Raw genomic sequence first — 26304 nt, forward strand, 5'->3', positions numbered from 1 at the left:
TACCTTAGTGTGTTGTAATGGTTACTTTATATTAATTATTTATTTTTAACCTTACAGCTACTCAGTGCTCATTTGCTGTATCAGTGCTCTGGTTTCATCCTATACTTGAACTTTTCTCAATGTTAATGTTTCTGGGCGTGTACCCCTCAGTGTTATGTTAGAACGAACAGAGCTGTCTATGTATTTCTCTCTGCAGACTGTGACATATAGGAGGAATGTAATAAGTTTTATTTCATCATCTATAGAACGCTGTAGGTTAAGTCAGTCCCCATAGGATGCTGCATGTTTCTGACCATGTTTCTGAAAACATCTCTTAGTCACTGGCATGTGTAACCACTCGGACACTCCCACATTAAGTTCGGCTACACTGTCATCTTATGCCTTCCCTTCATCAACCAAACCTTTCATTAACATTTCTGATGAGAATTTATATGCTTCATAAATCATAAACACATCTTTTAATATTATATGGAAATATTTAGCACTAATATTCACATAGAACTGCATGTTAATAGCAAAGCCTGAAAACTTAGCTATTAGATCTATTAGGCTGATATACCATGAAGCTCTCTCTCTCTCTCTCTCTCTCTCTCTCTCTCTCTCTCTCTCTCTCTCTCTCTCAGACCCAGTCTCCTTGTCTTGGCTCTTCTAGGCTTGGATTTCTGGAGCCTTCTGGAGGCATATGCTTGCTTTGTCATTTGTTTTTGTACTCAATTTGAATTTCCTACAATTTGAGGTCAGAGAATAAGACTCCTCCATTTTTTAAACCTTCTCTTCATAACCCTCTCTCCACCTCCCTTTTTATCTAAGCTTTCTACTCTCATTTTCTACTGATTAATTGCTTCTCTGATAAATGTTGTGTCTTGAAAGCTAAACTTCGGGAAATCTGAGACTGAGATTAATGTGGGCAAAGATTGTGAAGACCTCAGATGAAAGGTGGAGCGGGCTTCAGCACAGGCCCATTGACACAAGGCAAAGGCAACAGACAAGTCACATTTGTACACACCATCAATTATCCTTGCACTTAATATTCCTATGTGTTAAAGTTTCTACATCTTCTGAATTTATTAGCTTGGTATTTAGCATGTTTCATGGACAAAATAGCAAAGACAGTTCATTATTGCTGGTTAAATTAGCATCATGAAAATGTGGCCAGCAAAAGGTCACAGAAATGAGAAAGGAATTCAGCTAAGCAGTATATCCAGCGTTCATCAGCATTCCTTTCAAAAGGCAAACCGACTCTTTAAATTAACTTGGCTAAAGGCTAGAATTTGGATAAAAGTTAATAATTTAAATCTAAATGGCAGGGTTAGGCATTCCTTTGGATAAAGCTGAGATAACATATATGAATGTGGAGTATTGAAATTGTCCTTGAGAGAAATGAATGTCAAGAAAACTACCTGAGCCTACTATCTGTAGTATTTCATTAAAATTTAACTTTTTGAAGTTTGTATAGTCTAAACTTCTTATACTTTATCTAATTTTATTTTAAGCTGGTAAACTCAAGATTGCCTTTGAAGGACTTCGATAGTGCTAATTAATAGTTCTATTATGTGTACTTTAAAGACAACAATAAACATTGTCTATCATTTTGTATTCTTAACAGAAACCAGGAGTTAAAAGAACTTGGTGACCTTTCCCCACACTGGGACAACCTACGGAAAAATGTCCTTTCTCACTGTGATCAAATGGTGACTATGTACCAAGACATTCTGACAGAACTTTCCAAAGAAACAGGTATGAAGCAGCAACTTCACTTTCCCAGATTATATTACAATAGTGGATGTCCCAAGGAAGCAATGACTAGAACTGTGGAGGTGAGATAGAAGAGCCAATGGTTAAACTTCTAACTCTCTTATCTTGGCATCTATAGCAAGGAAGAATGGACTATGATACTCTGATTTATGGTATTGTTAAGGTAATATGATAATGACTGAAAGAGTTTTTAAAATTAATTTTATGTGAAGAATGTAAAGGGGTTAATGTTTTCCTTTCCGAAGTTCTTGTAAGATCTCTTATCTTTTCCACATGTATTCTTGCAGGCACACATACTACATATTGGTTTATATGTCTGCTTATTCATTTGTTAATCATTTCTGATCTTTATTCTTCTAGGGTCCTCTTTCAAATCCAGCAGCAGCAAAGGAGAGAAAACATTAGAATTTGTTCCAGTAAATCTACACTTGCAACGGATGCAGGTGCACAGCCCTCACCTGAAAGGTATTGATATTCCTTCAGGAGTTTCAGACTGTGTCACAGTGTGTGTGTGTGTATGTGTGTGTGTGTGTGTGTGTGCGTGCGTGCGTGCGTGTGTGTGTGTGTGTTTAGAAAGCTTGATGATTGGCTGACTCTCTAATTTATGAGCTAGATGAGTATGAAGAGGAAGCAACCAAAGTTGGTGCTGGTCCACACCAGTGAAAGAAAATGAAACCGTTGCTGCTTTTCATGGAACAGCTTATAAATGTGTACTGGACTTAAGTTAGAGACAGAAACTCCTAGTCTTAGCTCCCTAGATAGAATTCATAATGGCTGAGGGGTAGTAGTCTTATTACTGTTCTAATTGGTTAAGAGAAGTAAAAACAAGCTTTGTGCTGTCATCTTTTGTAGAGGGCTAACTCCAGAATGAAGCTGTACACTGCTTATCTGCTTCAGTGGCAGTTAGTACACATGCTCTTCTTGTGTGAACAAGGGAGCTGGCAGAGTTTAGTCAGTGGAAAGTGGGGAAATGTTTTGCTTGTCTCCTGTCCAGGAGAAACCAGTCAGTTCTCAGAGCATGGCTGAGCTGGGTCTCAAAGGACTGGCGCAATATATTCATTACAGTTTATAAAACCCTTATGGTTTCGTTTCTTCTATTATTATGACATTTGTTTGGTTTGTGTGTATGTGCACTAATATAACATGTATGTGGAGGTCAGAGAACAACATGTAGGAATCACTTCTCTCCTACCAGGAATCAAACTCAGCTCATCAGGATTGGTGACAAGCACTTCTAAACAATGAGTTATTTACCAGTTCCCATTGTCATTTGAAAGTAAAGTATTTTGAGTGTTCGTTCTAAGTCCTCCTTAAACTTATTTAACTATCAATTTTATTTTATTCTTTGTCTTGTTTTAATTATGTTCTTTGAGGGTCATTGCATTTGTATGTAGATCAGGCTGATATAATTTACTATGTAGGTGAGTTTCCTGACTCTGCTCTGGGGATCCAGTTATGTGTCCACAAACTTGATTTTATCATGTGCTGGGGATATGACAGAGGGCCAAGGTGCTTCAGAACTCTTTCTCGATTTCTTTCTGTCAGTAATTTGAACATTAATGATATAAAATAACTGGAAAGCCATCAAAAACTGAAGTGTGAGACATTATATTTATGAACTATCAGCCATGTATTTTTCCTGATAGCCAATGTGAAAAGATGCCTATAGGGCAGTAAAATCTTGGTATGGTATGTCTGAGTGTGAATTTGAGCTATACTGAATCTTACATATGGCCCATGTCTTTCATTTAATCCTTTAAGGCATATTGATCTCAATATTATTTATTGTTTATGGTTAGGTGAGATGCAACATGTAAAACATTTAGAGAAATATAGGAATAGCAATTTTATAACTTCATTCGTTGACACCATGAGGCTAAAGTGTATCCATGTATGTCATCAAAATGGTTGAAGCTACAGAAAAATAAAACTATATTCCAAGTGTATAAAGACTTGAACTAGGAATTAGCCAGCACTAGGGAAGAAGTGATCTAGAGAATAATTTGCAACAGTTTTTACATATAAGTATGTAATTATATAATAAATTTGGAAGGAGAGTAATTTTGAATGGAGCTACTGGTGAACAATCGTGTCTTCACCCGCACATGCCATTTGGAGCCAAATGGATACAGATTCAGGTTCAGATTTAATTAGACGTTGTAATATTTAGTAATGATTACTTACATAATTTCATTAAACTGTGAGTTTTTTACTCTATATTACTTATGAAAAACATTGTATGTTGTGGCATGTTTTATTTTTTTTTTCCATTTTTTATTAGGTATTTCGCTCATTTACATTTGCAATGCTATACCAAAAGTCCCCCATAGCCACCCACCCCCTCTCCCCTACCCACCCACTCCCCTTTTATGGCCCTGGCGTTCCCCTGTACTGGGGCATATAAAGTTTGCGTGTCCAATGGGCCTCTCTTTCCAGTGATGGCCGACTAGGCCATCTTTTGATGCATATGCAGCTAGAGTCAAGAGCTCCGGGGTACTGGTTAGTTCATAATGTTGTTCCACCTATAGGGTTGCAGATCCCTTTAGCTTCTTTGGTACTTTCTCTAGCTCCTTCATTGGGGGCCATGTGATCCATCCAATAGCCGACTGTGAGCATCCACTTCTATGTTTGCTAGGCCCAGGCATACTCTGACAAGAGACAGCTAAATCAGGGTCCTTTCAGCATAATCTTGCTAGTGTATGCAATGGTGTCAGCATTTGGAAGCTGATTATGGGATGGATCCCCGGATATGGTAGTGTCTACATGGTCCATCCTTTTATCTCAACTCCAAACTTTGTCTCTGTAACTCCTTCCAAGGGTGTTTTGCTCCCACTTCTAAGGAGGGGCATAGTGTTCACACTTCAGTCTTCATTTTTCTTGAGTTTCATGTGTTTAGGAAATTGTATCTTATATCTTGGGTATCTTAGGTTTTGGGCTAATATCCACTTATCAGTGAGTACATATTGTGTGAGTTCCTTTGTGAATGTGTTACCTCACTCAGGATGATGCCCTCCAGGTCCATCCATTTGGCCAGAAATTTCATAAATTCATTCTTTTTAATAGCTGAGTAGTACTCCATTGTGTAGATGTACCACATCTTCTGTATCCATTCCTCTGTTGAGGGGCATCTGGGTTCCTTCCAGCTTCTGGCTATTATAAATAAGGCTGCTATGAACATAGTGGAGCATGTGTCCTTCTTACCAGTTGGGGCATCTTCTGGATATATGCCCAGGAGAGGTATTGCTGGATCCTCCGGTAGTACTATATCCAGTTTTCTGAGGAACCGCCAGACTGATCTCCAGAGTGGTTGTACAAGCCTGCAATCCCACCAACAATGGAGGAGTGTTCCTCTTTCTCCACATCCACGCCAGCATCTGCTGTCACCTGAATTTTTGATCTTAGCCATTCTGACTGGTGTGAGGTGGAATCTCAGGGTTGTTTTGATTTGCATTTCCCTGATGATTAAGGATGTTGAGCATTTTTTCAGGTGCTTCTCTGCCATTCGGTATTCCTCAGGTGAGAATTCTTTGTTCAGTTCTGAGCCCCATTTTTTAATGGGGTTATTTGATTTTCTGAAGTCCACCTTCTTGAGTTCTTTATATATGTTGGATATTAGTCCCCTATCTGATTTAGGATAGGTAAAGATCCTTTCCCAATCTGTTGGTGGTCTTTTTGTCCTATTGACGGTGTCTTTTGCCTTGCAGAAACTTTGGAGTTTCATTAGGTCCCATTTGTCAATTCTCGATCTTACAGAGCAAGCCATTGCTGTTCTGTTCAGGAATCTTTCCCCTGTACCCATATCTTCAAGGCTTTTCCCCACTTTCTCCTCTATAAGTTTCAGTGTCTCTGGTTTTATGTGAAGTTCCTTGATCCACTTAGATTTGACCTTAGTACAAGGAGATAAGTATGGATCGATTCGCATTCTTCTACATGATAACAACCAGTTGTGCCAGCACCAATTGTTGAAAATGCTGTCTTTCTTCCACTGGATGGTTTTAGCTCCCTTGTCGAAGATCAAGTGACCATAGGTGTGTGGGTTCATTTCTGGGTCTTCAATTCTATTCCATTGGTCTACTTGTCTGTCTCTATACCAGTACCATGCAGTTTTTATCACAATTGCCCTGTAGTAAAGCTTTAGGTCAGGCATGGTGATTCCACCAGAGGTTCTTTTATCCTTGAGAAGAGTTTTTGCTATCCTAGGTTTTTTGTTATTCCAGATGAATTTGCAAATTGCTCCTTCTAATTCGTTGAAGAATTGAGTTGGAATTTTGATGGGGATTGCATTGAATCTGTAGATTGCTTTTGGCAAGATAGCCATTTTTACAATGTTGATCCTGCCAATCCATGAGCATGGGAGATCTTTCCATCTTCTGAGATCTTCTTTAATTTCTTTCTTCAGAGACTTGAAGTTTTTATCATACAGATCTTTTACTTCCTTAGTTAGAGTCACGCCGAGATATTTTATATTATTTGTGACTATTGAGAACGGTGTTGTTTCCCTAATTTCTTTCTCAGCCTGTTTATTCTTTGTGTAGAGAAAGGCCATTGACTTGTTTGAGTTAATTTTATATCCAGCTACTTCACCAAAGCTGTTTATCAGGTTTAGGAGTTCTCTGGTGGAATTTTTAGGGTCACTTATATATACTATCATATCATCTGCAAAAAGTGATATTTTGACTTCCTCTTTTCCAATTTGTATCCCCTTGATCTCCTTTTGTTGTCGAATTGCTCTGGCTAATATTTCAAGTACTATGTTGAAAAGGTAGGGAGAAAGTGGGCAGCCTTGTCTAGTCCCTGATTTTAGTGGGATTGCTTCCAGCTTCTCTCCATTTACTTTGATGTTGGCTACTGGTTTGCTGTAGATTGCTTTTATTATGTTTAGGTATGGGCCTTGAATTCCTGATCTTTCCAAAACTTTTATCATGAATGGGTGTTGGATCTTGTCAAATGCTTTTTCTGCATCTAACGAGATGATCATGTGGTTTTTGTCTTTGAGTTTGTTTATATAATGGATTACATTGATGGATTTTCGTATATTAAACCATCCCTGCATCCCTGGAATAAAACCTACTTGGTCAGGATGGATGATTTCTTTAATGTGTTCTTGGATTCGGTTAGCGAGAATTTTATTAAGGATTTTTGCATCGATATTCATAAGAGAAATTGGTCTGAAGTTCTCTATCTTTGTTGGATCTTTCTGTGGTTTAGGTATCAGAGTAATAGTGGCTTCATAAAATGAGTTGGGTAGAGTACCTTCTACTTCTATCTTGTGAAATAGTTTGTGCAGAACTGGAATTAGATCTTCTTTGAAGGTCTGATAGAACTCTGCACTAAACCCATCTGGTCCTGGGCTTTTTTTGGTTGGGAGACTATTAATAACTGCTTCTATTTCTTTAGGGGATATGGGACTGTTTAGAAGGTCAACTTGATCCTGATTCAACTTTGGTACCTGGTATCTGTCCAGAAATTTGTCCATTTCGTCCAGGTTTTCCAGTTTTGTTGAGTATAAGCTTTTGTAGAAGGATCTGATGGTGTTTTGGATTTCTTCAGGATCTGTTGTTATGTCTCCCTTTTCATTTCTGATTTTGTTGATTAGGATTTTGTCCCTTTGCCCTCTAGTGAGTCTAGCTAAGGGTTTATCTATCTTGTTGATTTTCTCAAAGAACCAACTCCTCGTTTGGTTAATTCTTTGAATAGTTCTTCTTGTTTCCACTTGGTTAATTTCACCCCTGAGTTTGATTATTTCCTGCCGTCTACTCCTCTTGGGTGAATTTGCTTCCTTTTTTTCTAGAGCTTTTAGATGTGTTGTCAAGCTGCTAGTATGTGCTCTCTCCCGTTTCTTCTTGGAGGTACTCAGAGCTATGAGTTTCCCTCTTAGAAATGCTTTCATTGTGTCCCAAAGGTTTGGGTACGTTGTGGCTTCATTTTCATTAAACTCTAAAAAGTCTTTAATTTCTTTCTTTATTCCTTCCTTGACCAAGGTATCATTGAGAAGAGTGTTGTTCAGTTTCCACGTGAATGTTGGCTTTCCATTCTTAATGTTGTTATTGAAGAATAGTCTTAGGCCATGGTGGTCTGATAGGATACATGGGACAATTTCAATATTTTTGTATCTGTTGAGGCTTTTTTTGTGACCAATTATATGGTCAATTTTGGAGCAGGTCCCGTGAGGTGCTGAGAAGAAGGTATATCCTTTTGTTTTAGGATTAAATATTCTGTAGATATCTGTCAGGTCCATTTGTTTCATAACTTCTGTTAGTTTCACTGTGTCCCTGTTTAGTTTCTGTTTCCACGATCTGTCCATTGATGAAAGTGGTGTGTTGAGGTCTCCCACTATTATTGTGTGAGGTGCAATGTGTGCTTTGAGCTTTACTAAAGTGTCTTTAATGAATGTGGCTGCCCTTGCATTTGGAGCGTAGATATTCAGAATTGAGAGTTCCTCTTGGAGGATTTTACCTTTGATGAGTATGAAGTGTCCCTCCTTGTCTTTTTTGATAACTTTGGGTTGGAAGTCGATTTTATCCGATATTAGAATGGCTACTCCAGCCTGTTTCTTCAGACCATTTGCTTGGAAAATTGTTTTCCAGCCTTTCACTCTGAGGTAGTGTCTGTCTTTTTCCCTGAGATGGGTTTCCTGTAAGCAGCAGAATGTTGGGTCCTGTTTGTGTAGCCAGTCTGTTAGTCTATGTCTTTTTATTGGGGAATTGAGTCCATTGATATTAAGAGATATTAAGGAAAGGTAATTGTTGCTTCCTATTATTTTTGTTGTTAAAGTTGGCATTCTGTTCTTGTGGTTGTCTTCTTTTAGGTTTGTTGATGGATTATCTTCTTGTTTTTTCTAGGGCGTGGTTCCCGTTCTTGTATTGTTTTTTTTCTGTTATTATCCTTTGAAGGGCTGGATTCGTGGAGAGATAATGGGTGAATTTAGTTTTGTCGTGGAATACTTTGGTTTCTCCATCTATGGTAATTGAGAGTTTGGCTGGGTATAGTAGCCTGGGCTGGCATTTATGTTCTCTTAGTGTCTGTATAACATCTGACCAGGCTCTTCTGGCTTTCATAGTCTCTGGTGAAAAATCTGGTGTAATTCTGATAGGCTTGCCTTTATATGTTACTTGACCTTTTTCCCTTACTGCTTTTAGTATTCTATCTTTATTTAGTGCATTTGGTGTTCTGATTATTATGTGTCGGGAGGAATTTCTTTTCTGGTCCAGTCTATTTGGAGTTCTGTAGGCTTCTTGTATGTTCATGGGCATCTCTTTCTTTAGATTTGGGAAGTTTTCTTCAATAATTTTGTTGAAGATGTTTGCTGGTCCTTTGAGTTGAAAATCTTCATTCTCATCCACTCCTATTATCCGTAGGTTTGGTCTTCTCATTGTGTCCTGGATTTCCTGGATGTTTTGAGTTAGGATCTTTTTGCATTTTCCATTTTCTTTGATTGTTGTGCCGATGTTCTCTATGGAGTCTTCTGCACCTGAGATTCTCTCTTCCATCTCTTGTATTCTGTTGCTGATGCTGGCATCTATGGTTCCAGATTTCTTTCCTAGGGTTTCTATCTCCAGCGTCGCCTCACTTTGGGTTTTCTTTATTGTGTCTACTTCCCTTTTTAGGTCTAGTATGGTTTTGTTCATTTCCATCACCTGTTTGGATGTGTTTTCCTGTTTTTCTATAAGGACTTCTACCTGTTTGGTTGTGTTTTCCTGTTTTTCTTTAAGGACTTGTAACTCTTTAGCAGTGTTTTCCTGTTTTTCTTTAAGGACTTGTAACTCTTTAGCAGTGTTCTCCTGTATTTCTTTAAGTGAGTTGTTGAATTCCTTCTTTATGTCCTCTACCATCATCATGAGATATGCTTTTAAATCCAGGTCTACCTTTTCAGGTGTGTTAGGGTGTCCTGGATTGGGCGAAGTGGGCGTTCTGGGTTCTGATGATGGTGAGTGGTCCTGGCTTCTGTTAGTAGGATTCTTACGTTTACCTTTCGCCATCTGGCAATCTCTGGAGTTAGTTGTTATAGTTGTCTTTGTTAAAAGATTGTTCCTCTGTTGATTTTGTTACCCTCTATCAGCAGGCGTGGGAGACAAGCTCTCTTCTCTGAGTTTCAGTGGTCAGAGCAGTCTCTGTAGGCAAGCTCTCCTCTCTCAGGGAAGGTGTACAGTTATCTGGTGTTTGGACCTCCTCCTGGCTGAAGGTGAAGGCCCAAAACAGGATCTTTCCCAGAAGCTGTGTTGTTTTGGCCAGGAAGGTGGCCAGTTGTCTGGAGTCGAAGATGTCGCAGCCTCAGAAGCTCTGTGGCTCTTGCCGGGAAGGTGGCTGGTTGTCTGGAGCTGAGGATGGTGCCGCCCCAGAATCTCTGCGACTCTCTCGCCCGTCCCAGAAACGGCTGGCACTCTGTATTCCACACGGTCACCCGTGCAGCCTGCCCTCCGCGGAGTCCCGGAGCCAAGAAGGCTCCCGCCGGCGCCTGTGCCACAAACCTCTCAGGCCAGGCAGACCCCCGTGCTCTCACCAGGAAGGTGGCCGGCTGTCTGGAGCTGAAGATGGCGCCGCCCAGAAGCTCTGCGACTCTCTCGCCCGTCCCAGAAACAGCTGGCACTCTGTATTCCACACGGTCACCCGTGCAGCCTGCCCTCCGCGGAGTCCCGGAGCCAAGAAGGCTCCCGCCGGCGCCTGTGCCACAAACCTCTCAGGCCAGGCAGACCCCCGTGCTCTCACCAGGAAGGTGGCCGGCTGTCTGGAGCTGAAGATGGCGCCGCCCAGAAGCTCTGCGACTCTCTCGCCCGTCCCAGAAACAGCTGGCACTCTGTATTCCACACGGTCACCCGTGCAGCCTGCCCTCCGCGGAGTCCCGGAGCCAAGAAGGCTCCTGCCGGCGCCTGTGCCACAAACCTCTCAGGCCAGGCAGACCCCGTGCTCTCACCAGGAAGGTGGCCAGCTGTCTGGAGCTAAAGATGGCGCCGCCCAGAAGCTCTGCGACTCTCTCGCCCGTCCCAGAAACAGCTGGCACTCTGTATTCCACACGGTCACCCGTGCAGCCTGCCCTCCGCGGAGTCCCGGAGCCAAGAAGGCTCCTGCCGGCGCCTGTGCCACAAACCTCTCAGGCCAGGCAGACCCCCGTGCTCTCACCAGGAAGGTGGCCGGCTGTCTTGTGGCATGTTTTAAAACATCATGTGAGAGGTAGACAGCAGTACAATAGGGTGGACACACTATCTTTAGTGTCTGATTCCCTGAACCAGAAAGAAAACTACAGGAGTTTAAAAGGAAGGAATTTAGAAAGAAAGAAAGAAAGAAAGAAAGAAAGAAAGAAAGAAAGAAAGAAAGAAAGAAAGAAAGAAAGAAGGTTAGAGAAAGAGAGAGGGTGAGGGAGGGAGGGATAGAGGGACGGGGAGAGAGAGAGGAAAGAGAGAGAGAGAGAGAGAGAGAGAGAGAGAGAGAGAGAGAGAGAGAGAGAGAGAGAGAGAACTTGCTCTGCTAATTTGAGTTTATATGGGTATCCAATGACTTCAGTAATGAAATTCTACAAATGAGGGTATTTAGACAACCAGCAATTCAAATGTTAGCAAGGCCATATATCCTCTGAGCCAGAGCCATAATTCCTTCATTATTAAGTGGTTGATTTTTTTATGTGAATGTAAACCTTTCAAATCCTGAATCTTTACATGTTACCTGCATTTATTTTCCATATTATTCCTCCCTCCTCCCTCTCTGTGTGAGAACTCTCCCCCCTCCACCCTTCCCTGATTTCCATCTCTCTGTTTCTGCTCAGATTTCTTCCATAAGAAATGTAGGCCATACCTCAGTGATTTGTCTTCAACTTTGAATGCAAAGACTCTTTTTCTAAAACCTGCATTGCTAGTGGACAGACACTGCAAATGGCAGGCTAAAGCCTGGCTCATGGAACAGGTGACTGAGCAGAACTACTGCTGTGTCATCTTCTACTGATCAATGAAATAACCTGCAGTTAGCATTAGGTGCTTTCAGACTGCTAATTTTTCATTTTTATTGATGACTTAAGTGTAACAAATCCACACAGCAATAGAGAGGCTAGACACAATAAAACAACAATGGAAATAGAAGCAAAATCTCCACGATGAAATTCTTTTAAGTGCATACTCCAGAATACTTCAGTGTATTTCATTTTTGCAGTCCATCCGTTATCAACACTATAAGATACAGATTCTTATAATATAACAATAATCCATTGTAATTCTTTTTTATGTTAGATATAATAATAAAAGCATTATACTTGGGGTATAAAATATAATGAATTCAAATTAAAGTAATTGTTTTTCTTTAAAGAAGTAATACTTTAGTGTTAGTTCAGGGCTCTTAATGCTGTAATTGATAGTGTAATTGAGCGGCAACATTTTAGCAGGTCTATTTGAAACATATATAATTGAATTCTTCTGTGTAACTGCATTATTCATGCATTACTAATTCTGAATATCAGTGCTCTGTAAATCTTAGATATATGACCAGAATTTTACAATTCTACTCTAGTCATTTAAGTAAAACTTATTAAAGGGATATGATGACATAAAGGGAGGGAGGGAGGGAGGGAGGGAGGGAGGGAGGGAGGAAGGGAGGGAGGGAGGGAGGGAGGGAGGAAGGAAGGAAGGAAGGAAGGAAGGAAGGAAGGAAGGAAGGAAGGAAGGGAGAGACAGAAAGGCAGACACTAAAATGAACACTTGCCTCAAACTGAGTCAATGAAGCTTATCTCCTGAGTTCCATTTTGAGTTTCCCGAGGCAAGCCAGTCTATAAGTTTAACTCTAATTTTATTCTAGGGAACCAACCATAGGTTATCTTATCCATGTCTCTATCCACTAGTTTACTGATGTAAAGAAGCACCATGACCAAGGCAATTTATAAAAGGACGTAGTTAATCAGGGGCTTGCTTTGTTTTAGGGGGTTAGTTCATGTTTGTCATGGCAGGGAGCATGGAAGCAGGCAGGACGGCATGACACTGGAGCATTAGCTCAGAGCTTATATTTTATCAGCAAGATGAAGACAGAGAGAGGACAAGACTAGTCCTGGTGTGGACTTTTGACTCTTAAAGTCCATTCCCTGGTTTCACAGATCCTTTGTAGGCCATAAACATTTCACCAACTAGGAGCCAAATATTCAAACATATGAACATGTGGGGGCCATCCTCATTTAAACTCACACCAAGAAAATAAAAATTAGAGATATAGTTCTGATGCCAGCAGAAAATGGGAGTCTCTCGAAGCCTTTTAGCTGCTGATTGAGTTAACAGGGAATCTACCAGCTCAGAGTTGGCATAATATAAAACAAAACTTCCAAGCAGGCCGTGTGCAGATGTTTGTCCACTGCTTTCATTTGTTACATGCTTCAAACCATTGCTATTGAAAGTACCTTAAATAAATATAAGAAAACAAAACCATTCATATCACAGGAGTGAATTTAGAGTTACACTCGATTAGGTTTTTCAGTGTAACTGAGAGTAATAGCAGAATGGGGGAAGGAAGGAACTAGAAGAGCTGTTTGAGGCCCCTCAACTCTGTGTCTTGAGAGTTTGGATGCATCTTCTTGTCAGTAAGGATAATTCCTCTCAGATTTGCTCAGTGATGATCATAATCTAAACAGCTTGAGATATTTAGAAATACAAACTCACAAAAGCCAGGTGATTCAGGTCAAGTGGATTTTGGGTGCCATTTCAAAGCCCGGATTATGTTTAAATTGTTCCTTGATATGCGATCACCATGTATAGATTTTCCTATTAACATGTTTTATAGTTAAAGGGATTTTAACAAGACCTCCTATGAAAATAGAGCTATCTCATTTCTATTATTAAACGCCACTTAAAAGGCTACAAGAAAACTTTATTATGAATTCTCAAATTATTCTGTTCTCTGCAGCTTGATGAGACTCACACATTTAAACCTTGCTTCCCCGAGGCATGGAACACATTACCATTTTCACAAAACTAAAAGTATTTTTGAGATATCATATAATGTCAGTGAAGGAAGGAACATTTTCTAAAAAGACAAAGGATGGGAGGCTTTAAGTACCTATTTTAGGGTTTGTTTGTTTTTTTAATCTTTTCTCATACAGTACACCCTGACCTCAGTTTCCCCTCCCTCCTCTACTTCCAGTTGCCTCTCATCCTACCTCCCCTCCCCTCCCATCTAATCCTCTTGTTTCCTTTAAGAAAAGAGCAGGCTTCCCAGGGATAACAACAAAACAGGGAACAGCAAGACACTCTAAGACTAGGGACAAACCCACATCTTACTTGGGCAAGGTAACCAAGTAAGAAAAGAGTAACACCGACAGGTAAAAGAGCCAGAGATGCCCCCACTCTCACTCTTGGGAGGCCCACAAGAACACCAAGCTACATAACCTTAACACAAATGCAGAGGACCGAGGTCAGAGCCATGCAGGCTCCCTGACTGCTGCTTCCATTTCTGTGAGCCCACTCTGAGCCCTGCTTAATTGATTCTGTGGACCGTGTTCTTCTGGCGTCCTAGACCCTTCTGGCCCCCACAATTTCTTCTCCCACAAGGTCTCCCATACCACCTTGTTTTAATGGTATTTCCTTGACGCCAAAGTCTGAAAAGTTCTGTTAGACGTGACTAAAAACTATTAAAATGTTGAAGTTACACAGAGTGGAATAAAATGAGAAAATTTAAAATAACAGTACAACTTCTAGTTATTAAATTGTTAAGTTTCACTTTGGATTTTGTTCTATTAGTGATTCTAGTCTCACTTTTCTGTCTGCTCCTGCCTAAAGAAAAACAATCAATCGTGGTTAATTCTAATTTTAAGGGAGTATGGCTAAGAATAAATGTGGTTCTTTAGCTGGACATTTTTCTTCATTATTTAGAAACCAGGAAATTAACCTCCTACATAGATCAATCCACTATTTTGTAGTAATTACAAGCAAAATTCAGGGCTCTGGGATCCAAAGAGAAAAACCTAGTTGTTCTAATATTTATCAGTAATTGTATATTCTCAAATTAGTATTACAATATACTAAGTAACCCTCTCTTAGATTAAAATTTAAAAAGTAACTTTCATAGAAAATACTGTTTTTTGAAGAGTGATCTGTTTTGAATATGACAGACTTTCTCTGAATTTGAGTTAATAATTGTACACTGTATACATTGTACTGCTATTTCAGATCATGACACAAAGTTTACATAGCCATATACATAACTGTAGAACAAAGCTGTTTCCTGTTATTGAAATCCATGTTTATTTGGGGAAGAAGATTCAGTAGGTATTTTCCAGTTTGTTCTTCTGAGTTACATTTTGAGTTTCAATGCTAAGATTTAAAACTTCAAATAAACCTACTTAAAATGTGAAACAGGATAAGCCTTTACCATCGGAAATCATGAACATAGAATAGACTCTCAGTTATCCATGATTTATGAGAGTTGAGTGTGGCTAAGAGGCAGAAACAACACAGCTTTAGGTACAGGCATGACTGGCCAGAGTGAGACTTTGTATGCTTTTCTCAATATCATGACAAAGGCATTATGTGTCCTTGTACAAGACTTCTTGGCACTAATGTAAAATTACATTTGAGGAGAAACATGGGAAAATGAAAGAGACACTGTTTTAGAATTTTGAAAAAGTGCTATGTTTCTGCATCTGGATGATTTCAAATGTTCCTATGCAGGTAGATGCTAAGTGATACTTGAAGTCTTTTCTCTCCTTAAAATTCATCTAATGATTATTTAGAGTTTCATAATTAGTGTATATTGGTTATGCTTTAATTTTTAATTTAAAAATTAAATTTTAAAATTTAGTTTTGAATTTTGAATTATTGATGCAACAATTTAATTTGAACATTTCTTTTCTATGTGTACACTGTGTGAGCATGTGGAAGTCAGAAATGGACACTGGGTTTCTTCCTTGTTTTATTTTATAATTTTAACATTTTTTTTAATTCAATTAAGTATCTTTCTGAACTATACTGCCCTTAAATGATCCCCAATTTCAGCTATCTCTCTCCACACTCTCTTATTTCATTCCTCTCCCACTCCTTCCCCAAACTTTCCAGAGTCTACCCACAAAATCTTTTCTATTTCTCCTCCCTAGGGAGATCCACGAACCCCTGCTAGAGTCCTCCTCTTTACCTGGCCTTTCTGGATCTGTGCATTGTAGCTTGATTATAATCTATTTAACAGCAAATATCTGTATATAAGTGACTACATACCATATTTGTCTTTTTGGGTCCAGGTTACCTTAGGATTATTTTTCTAGTTCCATGCATTTGCCTGCAAATTCCATGATGTCACTTTTAACAGCTGAGCAATAATCCATTGTGTAAATGTACCACAATTTCTTTATCTGTTCTTCTGTTGTAGGCTATCTAGGTGATTCCAATTTCTGGTTATTATGAATTAAGTTGCAATGGACATAGCTGAGCTTGAGCAATTATCCTCATGGAAGTACAATAAACATGGGTTTATGCAAAAGAGTGATATAGCTTGGTCTTGAAGTAGATCAATGCCCAATTTTCTGAGGAACCACCATATTGATTTCCATAGTGTCTGTACAAATTTTCATTCCCACCAGCAATGAAGGAGTGTTCTCCTTGCTGCACATTCTCATCACCATGAGCTGTCATGTGTCACTTTTTAATCTTAGCCACTCTGAAATGTATAAGATGACATCTTAAAGTAGCTTCTAATTGCATTCCCTTGATGGCTAGAGATGTATTGCATGTCTTTAAGTGTTACTTAGCCATTTGAGATTCCTCTATTGAGAGTTATCTGTTTCAATCTGTACACTGTGTTTTAATTATATTTTTTATATCCAGTTTCTTGAATGTGACCATAGAATGTGACCTGTATGTTTTTAGTGTGAGCATTTGGTATTGGACAGCCAATTGGTGTGCTCTTTTCTCTTGCTTTTTTTGTTTGTTTATTTGTTTGTTTGTTTCCTGGCATTTTATCTTCAGGAACAAACACACCTTGCCTTTTAACAATATGTAAATCTTCCCTAGAATTTCATACACTCTACTATCATTCATTTTTAATTTATTTTTACTTTCTCGTAAAAATAATAATAAATGATACATAAAATACTCAAGCTGATAATTTCATTAAGTTCATTAAGAACCAAGTTCATTAAGAACCAAGAGACTGCTAATAAATAATGGGGGAGACTGTGTAATGCAAACACTGCAGCTTTTTGATAAGCATATTTCTTACAATGGTGTAGTCAACCTACAAAGCTAATTCATTTGTATAGGAGGATTGATCACATATGTAGATTTGCTGATAATTAGAGGCCAGTTTCTTAATGTCAGGCACAGAGTTTACATGTAAAATTTAAAATGTAGAGAAAAAAATCAGAATCTATTTTATAGTTCTAGATTGAAGTCAAAGTCATCACTGTGACTCGTGATGTTTGTTGTTGTTGGCCTAGGATAGATAGATGAGTCAGGAAAGAAATTTGGCTTTTAGTAGTTAATAAGTGTACACATGTTTTCTAATTCTACCCACTGACAGGAATGATGATATATGACATTAAAGTAGAACAGAGCACACCTAATTCTCAGGGCTTGAGTGTTAAGTTTTATTTTCTAATCAAAACACAATTGTTCTTTGCATTGACCAATTGTGGCCTTCTACAATGGTCTCCATCTAATGAAAAGAGAAAGTTGAGAGCTGCCCTTACCTGTGGGCTAAAGGATGCATATTAAGAATGTGGTTAGAGATTATACTGGTTAGGACAACTAAACTGGCAGTAATGGGTTCTCCTCTACAGTCCATACTACTATAGGTAGTGGCCAGATTTTCAGTGCTACTCATGAAATTTCCTATGTTGTTCAGGTCTACAGTCAAATTAGACAGCTGCTAGCTACATCCCAAATATAATTGCTATTATATATGCAAAAGTTGTAGCTATAATTACTATTCTATACTTGGTAATCTATTCAAATGGTGGTCATTCTGGTTTATAAGTTTCACATTGAGTGGAACCCTTGGATGTTTTTTTCCATGGCACTTTCTTGTCTAATGAAAGCTAATCCTTTGGATAAGATTTCTTTTTTAAAATATAGTGTAAATAATTGAATTTGTTATAAAACAAATATTCTACTATCTTAAAATGCTATAATTGAATTTATTAGTGGCTTTTAAAAAGTTAAGAAATTATTACTGCACTATAATTATTGTTAATATTCATTAATTTATTGTCAAACTTATGCTGTATTGACTGGTTGTTGGGTCACATTGGAAATTGTATTTTATTTCTTTTGACCTTCTATTTTCAGAATGGAGATGGTCTAATTTAAAACAATAATAATTCAGATGAATCAAGACTGTGTAATTTTCAAGAAGCAATGATGTTTGCCTGAGGCTAATAAAACAACTTATGTTTCTTCAGTAAGCCATATCTTAGAAAGAACCAATATGTCAATATCAAAATCAATTTGAGAAACATCTTCTATGAAATTAGATTTCTCAACAAAAATGTAGTTTAACCAGAAAACATTCACTCTGCCTTTCTTAGATAGATATCTTCCATTTGAATATAAAAATGATGGCATGTTTTGAAGCCATAAATTTCAGTATCAAAAGATTGAGTTTCAATTTAAATGTATGGATTTTTGTTATTAAAAAGTAAGATATCTGTTTGGAAACATAAATTGATACATTTTGCATTCTTTCCATGTTTTATAATAAACTACAAATGTATGTATTCAAAACTGTGTAAATTTTGGAATAGATAAGCAGGAAATGACTGGATAAATTTTGTTTTTAATGTACTGGTACTGTTCTGCCCTTGAGCAAAAATAAATTAATATTTTTTTGGTTCTTGTCTCTATAAGCTCTGGTTGAGAAAGTGTTCATTATTGTTGAATTTCAATATGATTGCAAATTAAATGATGCAAAACTCAATAAAGTAAAACACACAAAAGACCAATTAACATGTTATCTCAGTAGTTATGTGGAGGAGTGAGGAACATGCTGTTCTGCACTGTAGCATATAATTAAAGTGTAGTCATCAATCTTGGAAATATAACTTTTTGATGTGCACAGGTGGCTTTTAGAAAGATTGATTAGTTCTTCTTGCCCCCTTGAGATGAGAGTTCATAGTTATTCATACAAATTGAAACAGAATAATTTCTCAAACTTCCCTCACCATGTATACTCTCGTCTGCAGTGTGTGCAGGAGACATGTTTGCTAAGTGTTCATCTCCGTGTTTCCCTTCCAGATGCTCTCTATGATGTCATCACTGTGGGGGCCCCAGCTGCCCATTTTCAGGGATTCAAGAACGGTGGTCTTCGTAAACTCCTCCATAGGTTTGAGACAGAGAGAAGGAAGTAAGTAATGTCAGAAAGAAAACAAATATTTTATTGATGACATTATCTTTTCTTTGAATAATTCTATAGACAAAGTTAATACTTTGGAGACCAGTCTATCCCAATGAATGGTTCTTAGCATTTTAACTCATCAGGTAAATTAAACTTGCTGAATTTCTTTAAATTACTTGAGAATAGACTAGAACCATCAAAATGCATGATTGGGCTTTCTGGGAGCTCTGAGGAAGAACACTGAATGGTAAGCTATGCTGCTCAGTGAGACATTCTGGTATCACTCTTGCTCAGTAGAAAAAAAAATTACCATGCAGGGCTTTAGCTAGACCCTTGACCCAATATAACCATAGAGATAATGATGTTTAATGAAGAACATATTTCTTTTTAAATCTTTTTCATTTTAGTTGTATTTTTGATGATATCTCTGTTAGTGATTTCTTCCTTGGAATGAAGCACAACAAACAACTTCCCTAGTCTGTAACTGGGGCATTGGAAAGATGAGCTGTCAATGAGATAATTAAACTAACACACAAAGCTTGGTTACTTAGAAACAAATAACACACAGCCAATGCATTATTTCTTAAGAGTTTTAGATTACTATTCCTTCACTTTTGCTTATTAACTATGTTTAACTGCTGTTTAATAAAGTTTCTGCCTCAGTACTCATGCCACCTCTCATCCTACATTCAAAAGAAATTACATAATAATTTTCTCTGGCTGTAAAATAGAAAAAAATAACCTGTAAGAAAGAAAGAAAGAAAGAAAGAAAGAAAGAAAGAAAGAAAGAAAGAAAGAAAGAAAGAGGGAGGGAGGGAGGGAGGGAGAGAGAGAGAGAGAGAGAGAGAGAGAGAGAGAGAGAGAGAGAGAGAGAGAGAGAAAAGAAAAGAAAAGAAAAGAAAAGAAAAGAAAAGAAAAGAAAAGAAAAGAAAAGAAAGAAGAATGTTGGGATAAGAACAGTTATGTTTCCTTCACAAACAGTTGCTTTTTCCTTTGATTAGAAATTCCCATTCCCATATTTTGGCCCTGGCGTTCCCCTGTACTGGGGCATATAAAGTTTGCCTGTCCAATGGGCATCTCTTTCCAGTGATGGCCGACTAGGCCATCTTTTGATAGGGAGTGGGGGGGGGTGAGGGTGTGGGGGACTTTTGGGATAGCATTGGAAATGTAATTGAGGAAAATACGTAATTAAAAAAAAGAAATTCCCAAATTGTACGCTACAATGGAACAGTTATCATTCAGTGACAGATAGTTTTATAAAGTATTAGACACTAAAAAAAAGTGACAAACTAAGGACATTTAAACATGTGAGCACATTTGTCACAAAACCATCCATTTCCATAGTACCCAGATGTTTTAGAAGAAAGTATTCTAGAATTGAATTACTCTATCTCCAATACATATGTACTATTTCTTCTTCTTCTTCTTCTTCTTCTTCTTCTTCTTCTTCTTCTTCTTCTTCTTCTTCTTCTTCTTCTTCTTCTTCTTCTTCTTCTTCTTCTTCTTCTTCTCTTCCTCCTCTTCCTCCTTTACCTCCTCCTCCATCTCCTTCAGCTCATCTTCCTCCACCTTTTCCTCTCTTCCCTGTCCTCCTCCCTCCTTCTCCTTTTTCTCCTTCTTCCATAAACTACTGATATACTACTATGATTTCAGCTGTAGACATTGTTCATATTTTTCTCATATTTGTTTACTGTTTCTTAGTGAGACCTTATTTGACTCTGATATTGTATCAAACAGGAAGATTAGAATACCTATGACTGTAATCACAGGGAAGTACTGGTATGCCCTGCACGCTTCCCCTTAATATCTATGCCTTGCCTCTAATTTTTTGTGCTGTAGAAAGTGGAAAGTGGTTCTGTTTCCTTAGGATTTAGAGAAATAGAAATCAGAGTTCTATTGATAGGCACTTTAGTAAAGAAATTTACTTCTGACAGGTGAGTTGGGAGTCTGTTTAAACCACAACTCCAGCTTTCTTGGGCCTGAACTTGGCGGACGGTCCTACAGTCTCCAGAGGACACTCCACCCCCCAGGTGCCCTAGCAGAATATTTGTTTCATTTTTTTATACCATTCCTCTGCTCAGGGACATCTGGGTTCTTTCCAGCTTATGGCTATTATAAAGAGAAATATAATATAATTAGAAGACGCAAAACTATCCCTACGGTATCCAGAATCCAGTTGAACATAGATTGTCAGATGTGAGGTGAGAGGTAGGACAGAACTCTATTGTTTCATAATTAACCACTGATGGAATTGGCAAAGACAAATGTTGAGTTCACCATTGCACCATATTTATACCTTTAATATGTGCATGAAAATATGTATTCTACACTAGTAACTTTCCACTGGGACAATAAACATAAGGGTATAACTCAAGAATTAAATTTAAGGTAAATACAACAAAATAATGTGCACTGCTTTTTAGCACTCATTTCTTTGTTAAATATCCAATTGTTTCTGTTTTATTTATAAAACACAGTAAAATGCTTACTAGTAAGGTTAGTGCCAATCATTAAACTGTGGTATAGGGAAATATATGGATCAAATATGGCTTGCTGAGACAATATATGATTTAAAATGCTACGGGGTTTTTGAGAGCTAGCCTGAACACACTAGGCATCAAAAGATCTGTTACACCATTCCAATATGTTCCTGTTGCTTTTTTTGTTAAAAAAAATCGACCAATATTGTATTTTCAGTGAAAGTCAATGTAAGGGGGTACACTTCAGTGTATAAAAATGAGTAACTTTAAGTCTGCATTTTGGAAGCCAGGCAGAGAATCGCCTTAAATAATGGAATTTTTCTAGCTTTGCTTTGCTTTGCTAAAAGGTTCAAGCTGGCATCTTCAGCATGACTTGGGAGAACTACCTCAGCCTTTGTGTTGATTTATCGTTGCCTTCTCAGCCATCCTGGGTGATATTAACTGTCAACTTCATACAGCCCAGACTTGTCTAGTATTAGAATCTCCTTCTCCTAGTATTGATGAACAGTCAATAGTTCCTCAGCTGGGGTTGGGTGCTTGTGTATGTTACTCCACACTTACTGGAATTTTTACTCTCTTGATCTTGTAGGCATAGTAGTCAGTTCATGGGGTTACCAGCCCTATTATCTCAGAAGAAGCTCTGGCTCTTACAGTCTTTACCGAAAGGCCAGAGTCTTGATAGGTGGGTGTCTGAAATATTTGTGTCATGGATGGGTGAAGGCCTTTTACTTTTTAAAACAACACATGTTTTTTTTGTTTCATAGGGAGTCATGTCCAATATACCAAGGACTAATTTGTTTTAAAAGTCCAGTCTCAAGTCCAATAGTTCTAATTCATGTCATTCATTTTCAAGTGCAGCTATTGTTCCTGCTTTCAGAAAGAACGTATTCCATTAACAACTTTCTTTTTAAGTCATTTAATGAAATTACATAGGCTCAGTGAAAATACGACCAACTGAAAAATCAGGGTTAATCCCTTTTCTTTTTCTTTTGAACTGAACGCAGTTGCTGGAAATATGCTGTTTAGAAGGAGACAGTAATTTAATTTTTGTGTTGATTATAATTTTATTCTTTAAGGATCTATTTTCTTCTTGTGAGTTGATTATCATTGGCTACTTCTATTTTAACGCCCCATTATATTTTAGCAAATACAAAACACCTTATGCCAAACCTGCTCATGTGCACATCTGTTCCAGGAGTGCTGACCTGTATATACCCTCTATGCATGATAACCAACTGCTTCTGAATAAAAGGGCCTTATTTTTATTTACAACTTGAGATAGGTAGATAATGGCATAGTCTTAATTAAATACTCTTGCCGAGACTTAGTATTTGTGCAAATTTGCTTGCACAAGGAGGAAGGACAAGGCTTGTCGAATACAGACTGATTGTGGTATAAGTGATTAGAAGTGTTTTTACTAATTTGCCTGTAACCCTAAATGAATTTTAAGTGTTATTTTCTCCATTGTAAAACTCCTATTTTATTTCTGCATTATATTTTCTTGTAACATATACATTCAGTGACTAAAGGAACATAGGGTTGAGGACCTAAATGCCTCAGAGTTCTTTGCTGGAATGAACGAGTGTAGTGTTCTTCTCTAAATGGTTTCAGATGTGTAAACACCATGTGTTAGCTGTTGTCCTCACAAATTCAGCCCATTGAATGTAATGTTATTGACTTTTTGTAATTCTATCTAACATTTCTGCCTTTATTCATTGGCAAATAGAAATTTCCATCTCATAGACAGTTCACAGTATCAATCCCTGCTCAAATTTGTATTCTAACATATTTAATTGCCTTTGTGGCATTAATGAAATTACCTTACCTTCCTACACATTAGTTTTCTTATTTATAAGGTGGAAATTGTATTTATTACCCAGTGACATTATTTAGAAACTTCAATAATACCTGTGATTGTTCCTTGTGTACAGTAAAACTTATAAATATTATCTATTGATGTAGTTTAGAAACTCAACTCAGGTTGGAATGCCATTCTTTTGTGTATGTAGCATGTATACACATACTTATCTGTGTGTGATGCACATAGGTATAGAGATCAGAGATGGTAATCATTTGTCTTCTTCGATTGTTCTCAGACTCATTTTATGTGGCAAAAATATCTCACTGAACCTGGAGCTCGTTGTTTTGGCTTGAATATGCCATGAGGCTGCTGGTATCTGGACTGGAGATACATACAAACACACACCCACACGCACACACACACAGACAGAGAGAGACACAGAAACAGAGACAGACAAAGAGAGTGACAGAGAGAGAGCACCTTTTAGGTATGTGCTGGGGATTTGAACTCAAGTCTTCATGCAGGTACAGAAGGTACTACACCAACTGAGCCATCTCTCCAGGTCCAAATTCTATATTCTTGAAAATACAACTTGTATTTATTGATTGGACATAGCAGGATTAATAAGTATACCACAGGTTTAAATTGTATCTAATTATCTTTATAATCATTTCCTAAAATATATTTTATTCATAAAACTCTAGAAATTTATACTTTTAGTTACAAATTTTAGTATAACAGATGCATTCATGTCAGAGATGCATTGCCTTTTGAGAAAACATTAATTTGCATAAATACTCAGTTTGCTACTAAATCTCAAGTGCTGGGCTTTAGACACTGTCCTCATGTTGAATTGAGGTTGGGAAGGAAGGACAGACTAGTAAAATCTTAATGTGTGCGTGAGTGTGTATCTGTGTGTGTGTGTGTGTGTGTGTGTGTGTGTATGTGTGTGTAAATACTCATAGTTAGCCCCACTTTACTCATAGCCTCAATGTAGCCATCTCAAGTCACTTCCCCTGCCATTGACTCCTGAATATTCTTTGTCTTGGACATTTTTCATGCAAGCAAAGAAATGAACAAAATCCCCCAACTGCACCATCATCCACTCAGATTTTCCACTTAGAAATCAACAATCCTTGACACCCTTAACCCCATGGCTGCCACTTAAATGACTGACTGTCAGTTATGCTTCCTAACTTCTTTGGAGGTTTTTCATTTCAGTAATGAGTTATGGGTTAAGATAATCCTGACCCACAAGGCACCCCTCTTCTAGGTCTTCCTCTGCCAAGGAGCTTAATCCTTCTTCCTTTTTGTCTGGCACTGAGCCTACCATTTGGTTCATTTTTTCTGTAATGACATTTCTTCTAAAAGGAAAATATAATGTGATGATTTAATAATTCTAAATAGTTCGGCTTCTTCTTACATGGAGGTCAGACCTGAGGTCTGTATTATGCATTAGTATTACCTTGCCCTTAAGGACTATATCCCTAAATCCAACAGGAATAGCTAAATCCACCAGGCCATTTTATTCTGTTTCTCCATACATACATATACACCTGTGATAAAGTTGTGCATATAAACAGAGAATAGAAGGAGATTAATAACAACTACTAACAAACTAGAACCTTAACAATATACTGCAATAAGATATAAGTAGCAGCAATTTCTGATTGTTGTGATATTATTCAGCAAAATCAAGTTTCCTTGATCACAAGCTCAAGTCTATCCAGAGAGTTGAGCTGTCAAGCAGGATAACTAGTAAGGGGTCGAGTAGCACATTCAGCAGGGATACTCTGAGAAGAGGGATGGATCAGGCCATCAGAAGCAGAGCAAGATGGTCCAAGATTCCATCCTACTATTAAGAAGGTCATGTAATTTTAAATTATACAAACTGTTAATTTTTGTAATTCTCCATTTAGACTATGGTAAACCTAGATAGTTGAAACTGTGGAAAACAAAATTTCAGAGAAGTATGTTAGGAAGTTGTCTGATGTCTAGGTTAAAAGTCCTGATATAAACAACTTAAAAGGAGATGAGATTTATTGTAGCTCATGGTTTCACAGATTTCAACCCATATTATTTAGCTCCCTTGCTTCTGAGCCTATGATAAGGAGAAGGTTATTCGCCTTAAGATGGACAGGGAGCTGATTGAAGGGAAGGATATGAAGGCTTGCTATAATCTTCAGAGGCATGTGTTTATGCCTTGACATACTTTCCCTTTCTGCAATTTTTAGAAATTCCATAGGAGTACTACAAGCTGGGACCCAGCATTCAACACACAAGCATGTTGGAGTACTTTTGACATTGGAATCATAACACAAGGAATCTTTTTCACATGTCATTGCATTTCAGCTTCATCTCTCACAGTTATCCCGTCCATCCTTTTCTCACGCATCCCTTCATAGTGAACCACAGATCTGTGTTGGGAGATGGTTCTAATGCTTTGTCTTAATTCAGCTCCTAAATGCCACTTCCAGATGCTGGGGGTCTCTGCCCCCAGCTGGCTTTGACTGATAATAAAGAATTGTCATATAGCAAATGGCTAGACAGGGAGACAGAGGTGGAAAGAAACCGTGGAAAAGAGAGAGGTGATTCGCCAAGACTTGGAGGTAAAGATATCAAATTTAAGAGCTGCAGGAGAGAGGCCATCCAGCAATGGCGGTGTAAAGGGAAAGCAGCCCTATGAGGGTGTGTGGTCCAGAAGATAACAGGGCAGCAAAGATAAAGTGGAGACTTAGAAGGTGTTAAGCCAGGAATACCTGAGGGAGTATGTGCTAACCACGTGGAGGCCTGGAAATTTCTAGCCATTGAGCTGAGAGGGCATATCAAAATTAAGTTTGTGTGTGTGTGTGTGTGTGTGTGTGTGTGTGTGTGTGTGTTTTATTCGTGATTCCAGAGCTCTTGTGCAGGTACAGAGGAGGCACACAACCTGCAGGGAACATAGAGTGGCTTAGGTACTTACCGCTAAAGATCTGAGCTTAAGAC

At 38.2% G+C, this 26304-nt stretch overlaps 1 protein-coding gene across 18 annotated transcripts in view; it reads left to right on the top strand.

Moving 5' to 3' along the window:
• Positions 1 to 26304, top strand: part of Inpp4b (inositol polyphosphate-4-phosphatase, type II) — a 792047-nt gene that overhangs the window by 608307 nt on the left and 157436 nt on the right. For all 18 annotated transcript variants that reach the window (XM_017312729.2, XM_006530858.3, XM_006530854.3 and 15 more), the window contains 3 exons: positions 1607 to 1737; positions 2116 to 2220; positions 18939 to 19047. In XM_017312729.2, coding sequence (XP_017168218.1) covers positions 1607 to 1737; positions 2116 to 2220; positions 18939 to 19047 — 345 coding nt within the window. The remainder of the gene's footprint in view (positions 1 to 1606; positions 1738 to 2115; positions 2221 to 18938; positions 19048 to 26304) is intronic.

This window comes from Mus musculus, chromosome 8 (genome assembly GCF_000001635.26).
Source record: "Mus musculus strain C57BL/6J chromosome 8, GRCm38.p6 C57BL/6J".
In the NCBI taxonomy this organism is placed as follows: domain Eukaryota; kingdom Metazoa; phylum Chordata; class Mammalia; order Rodentia; family Muridae; genus Mus; species Mus musculus.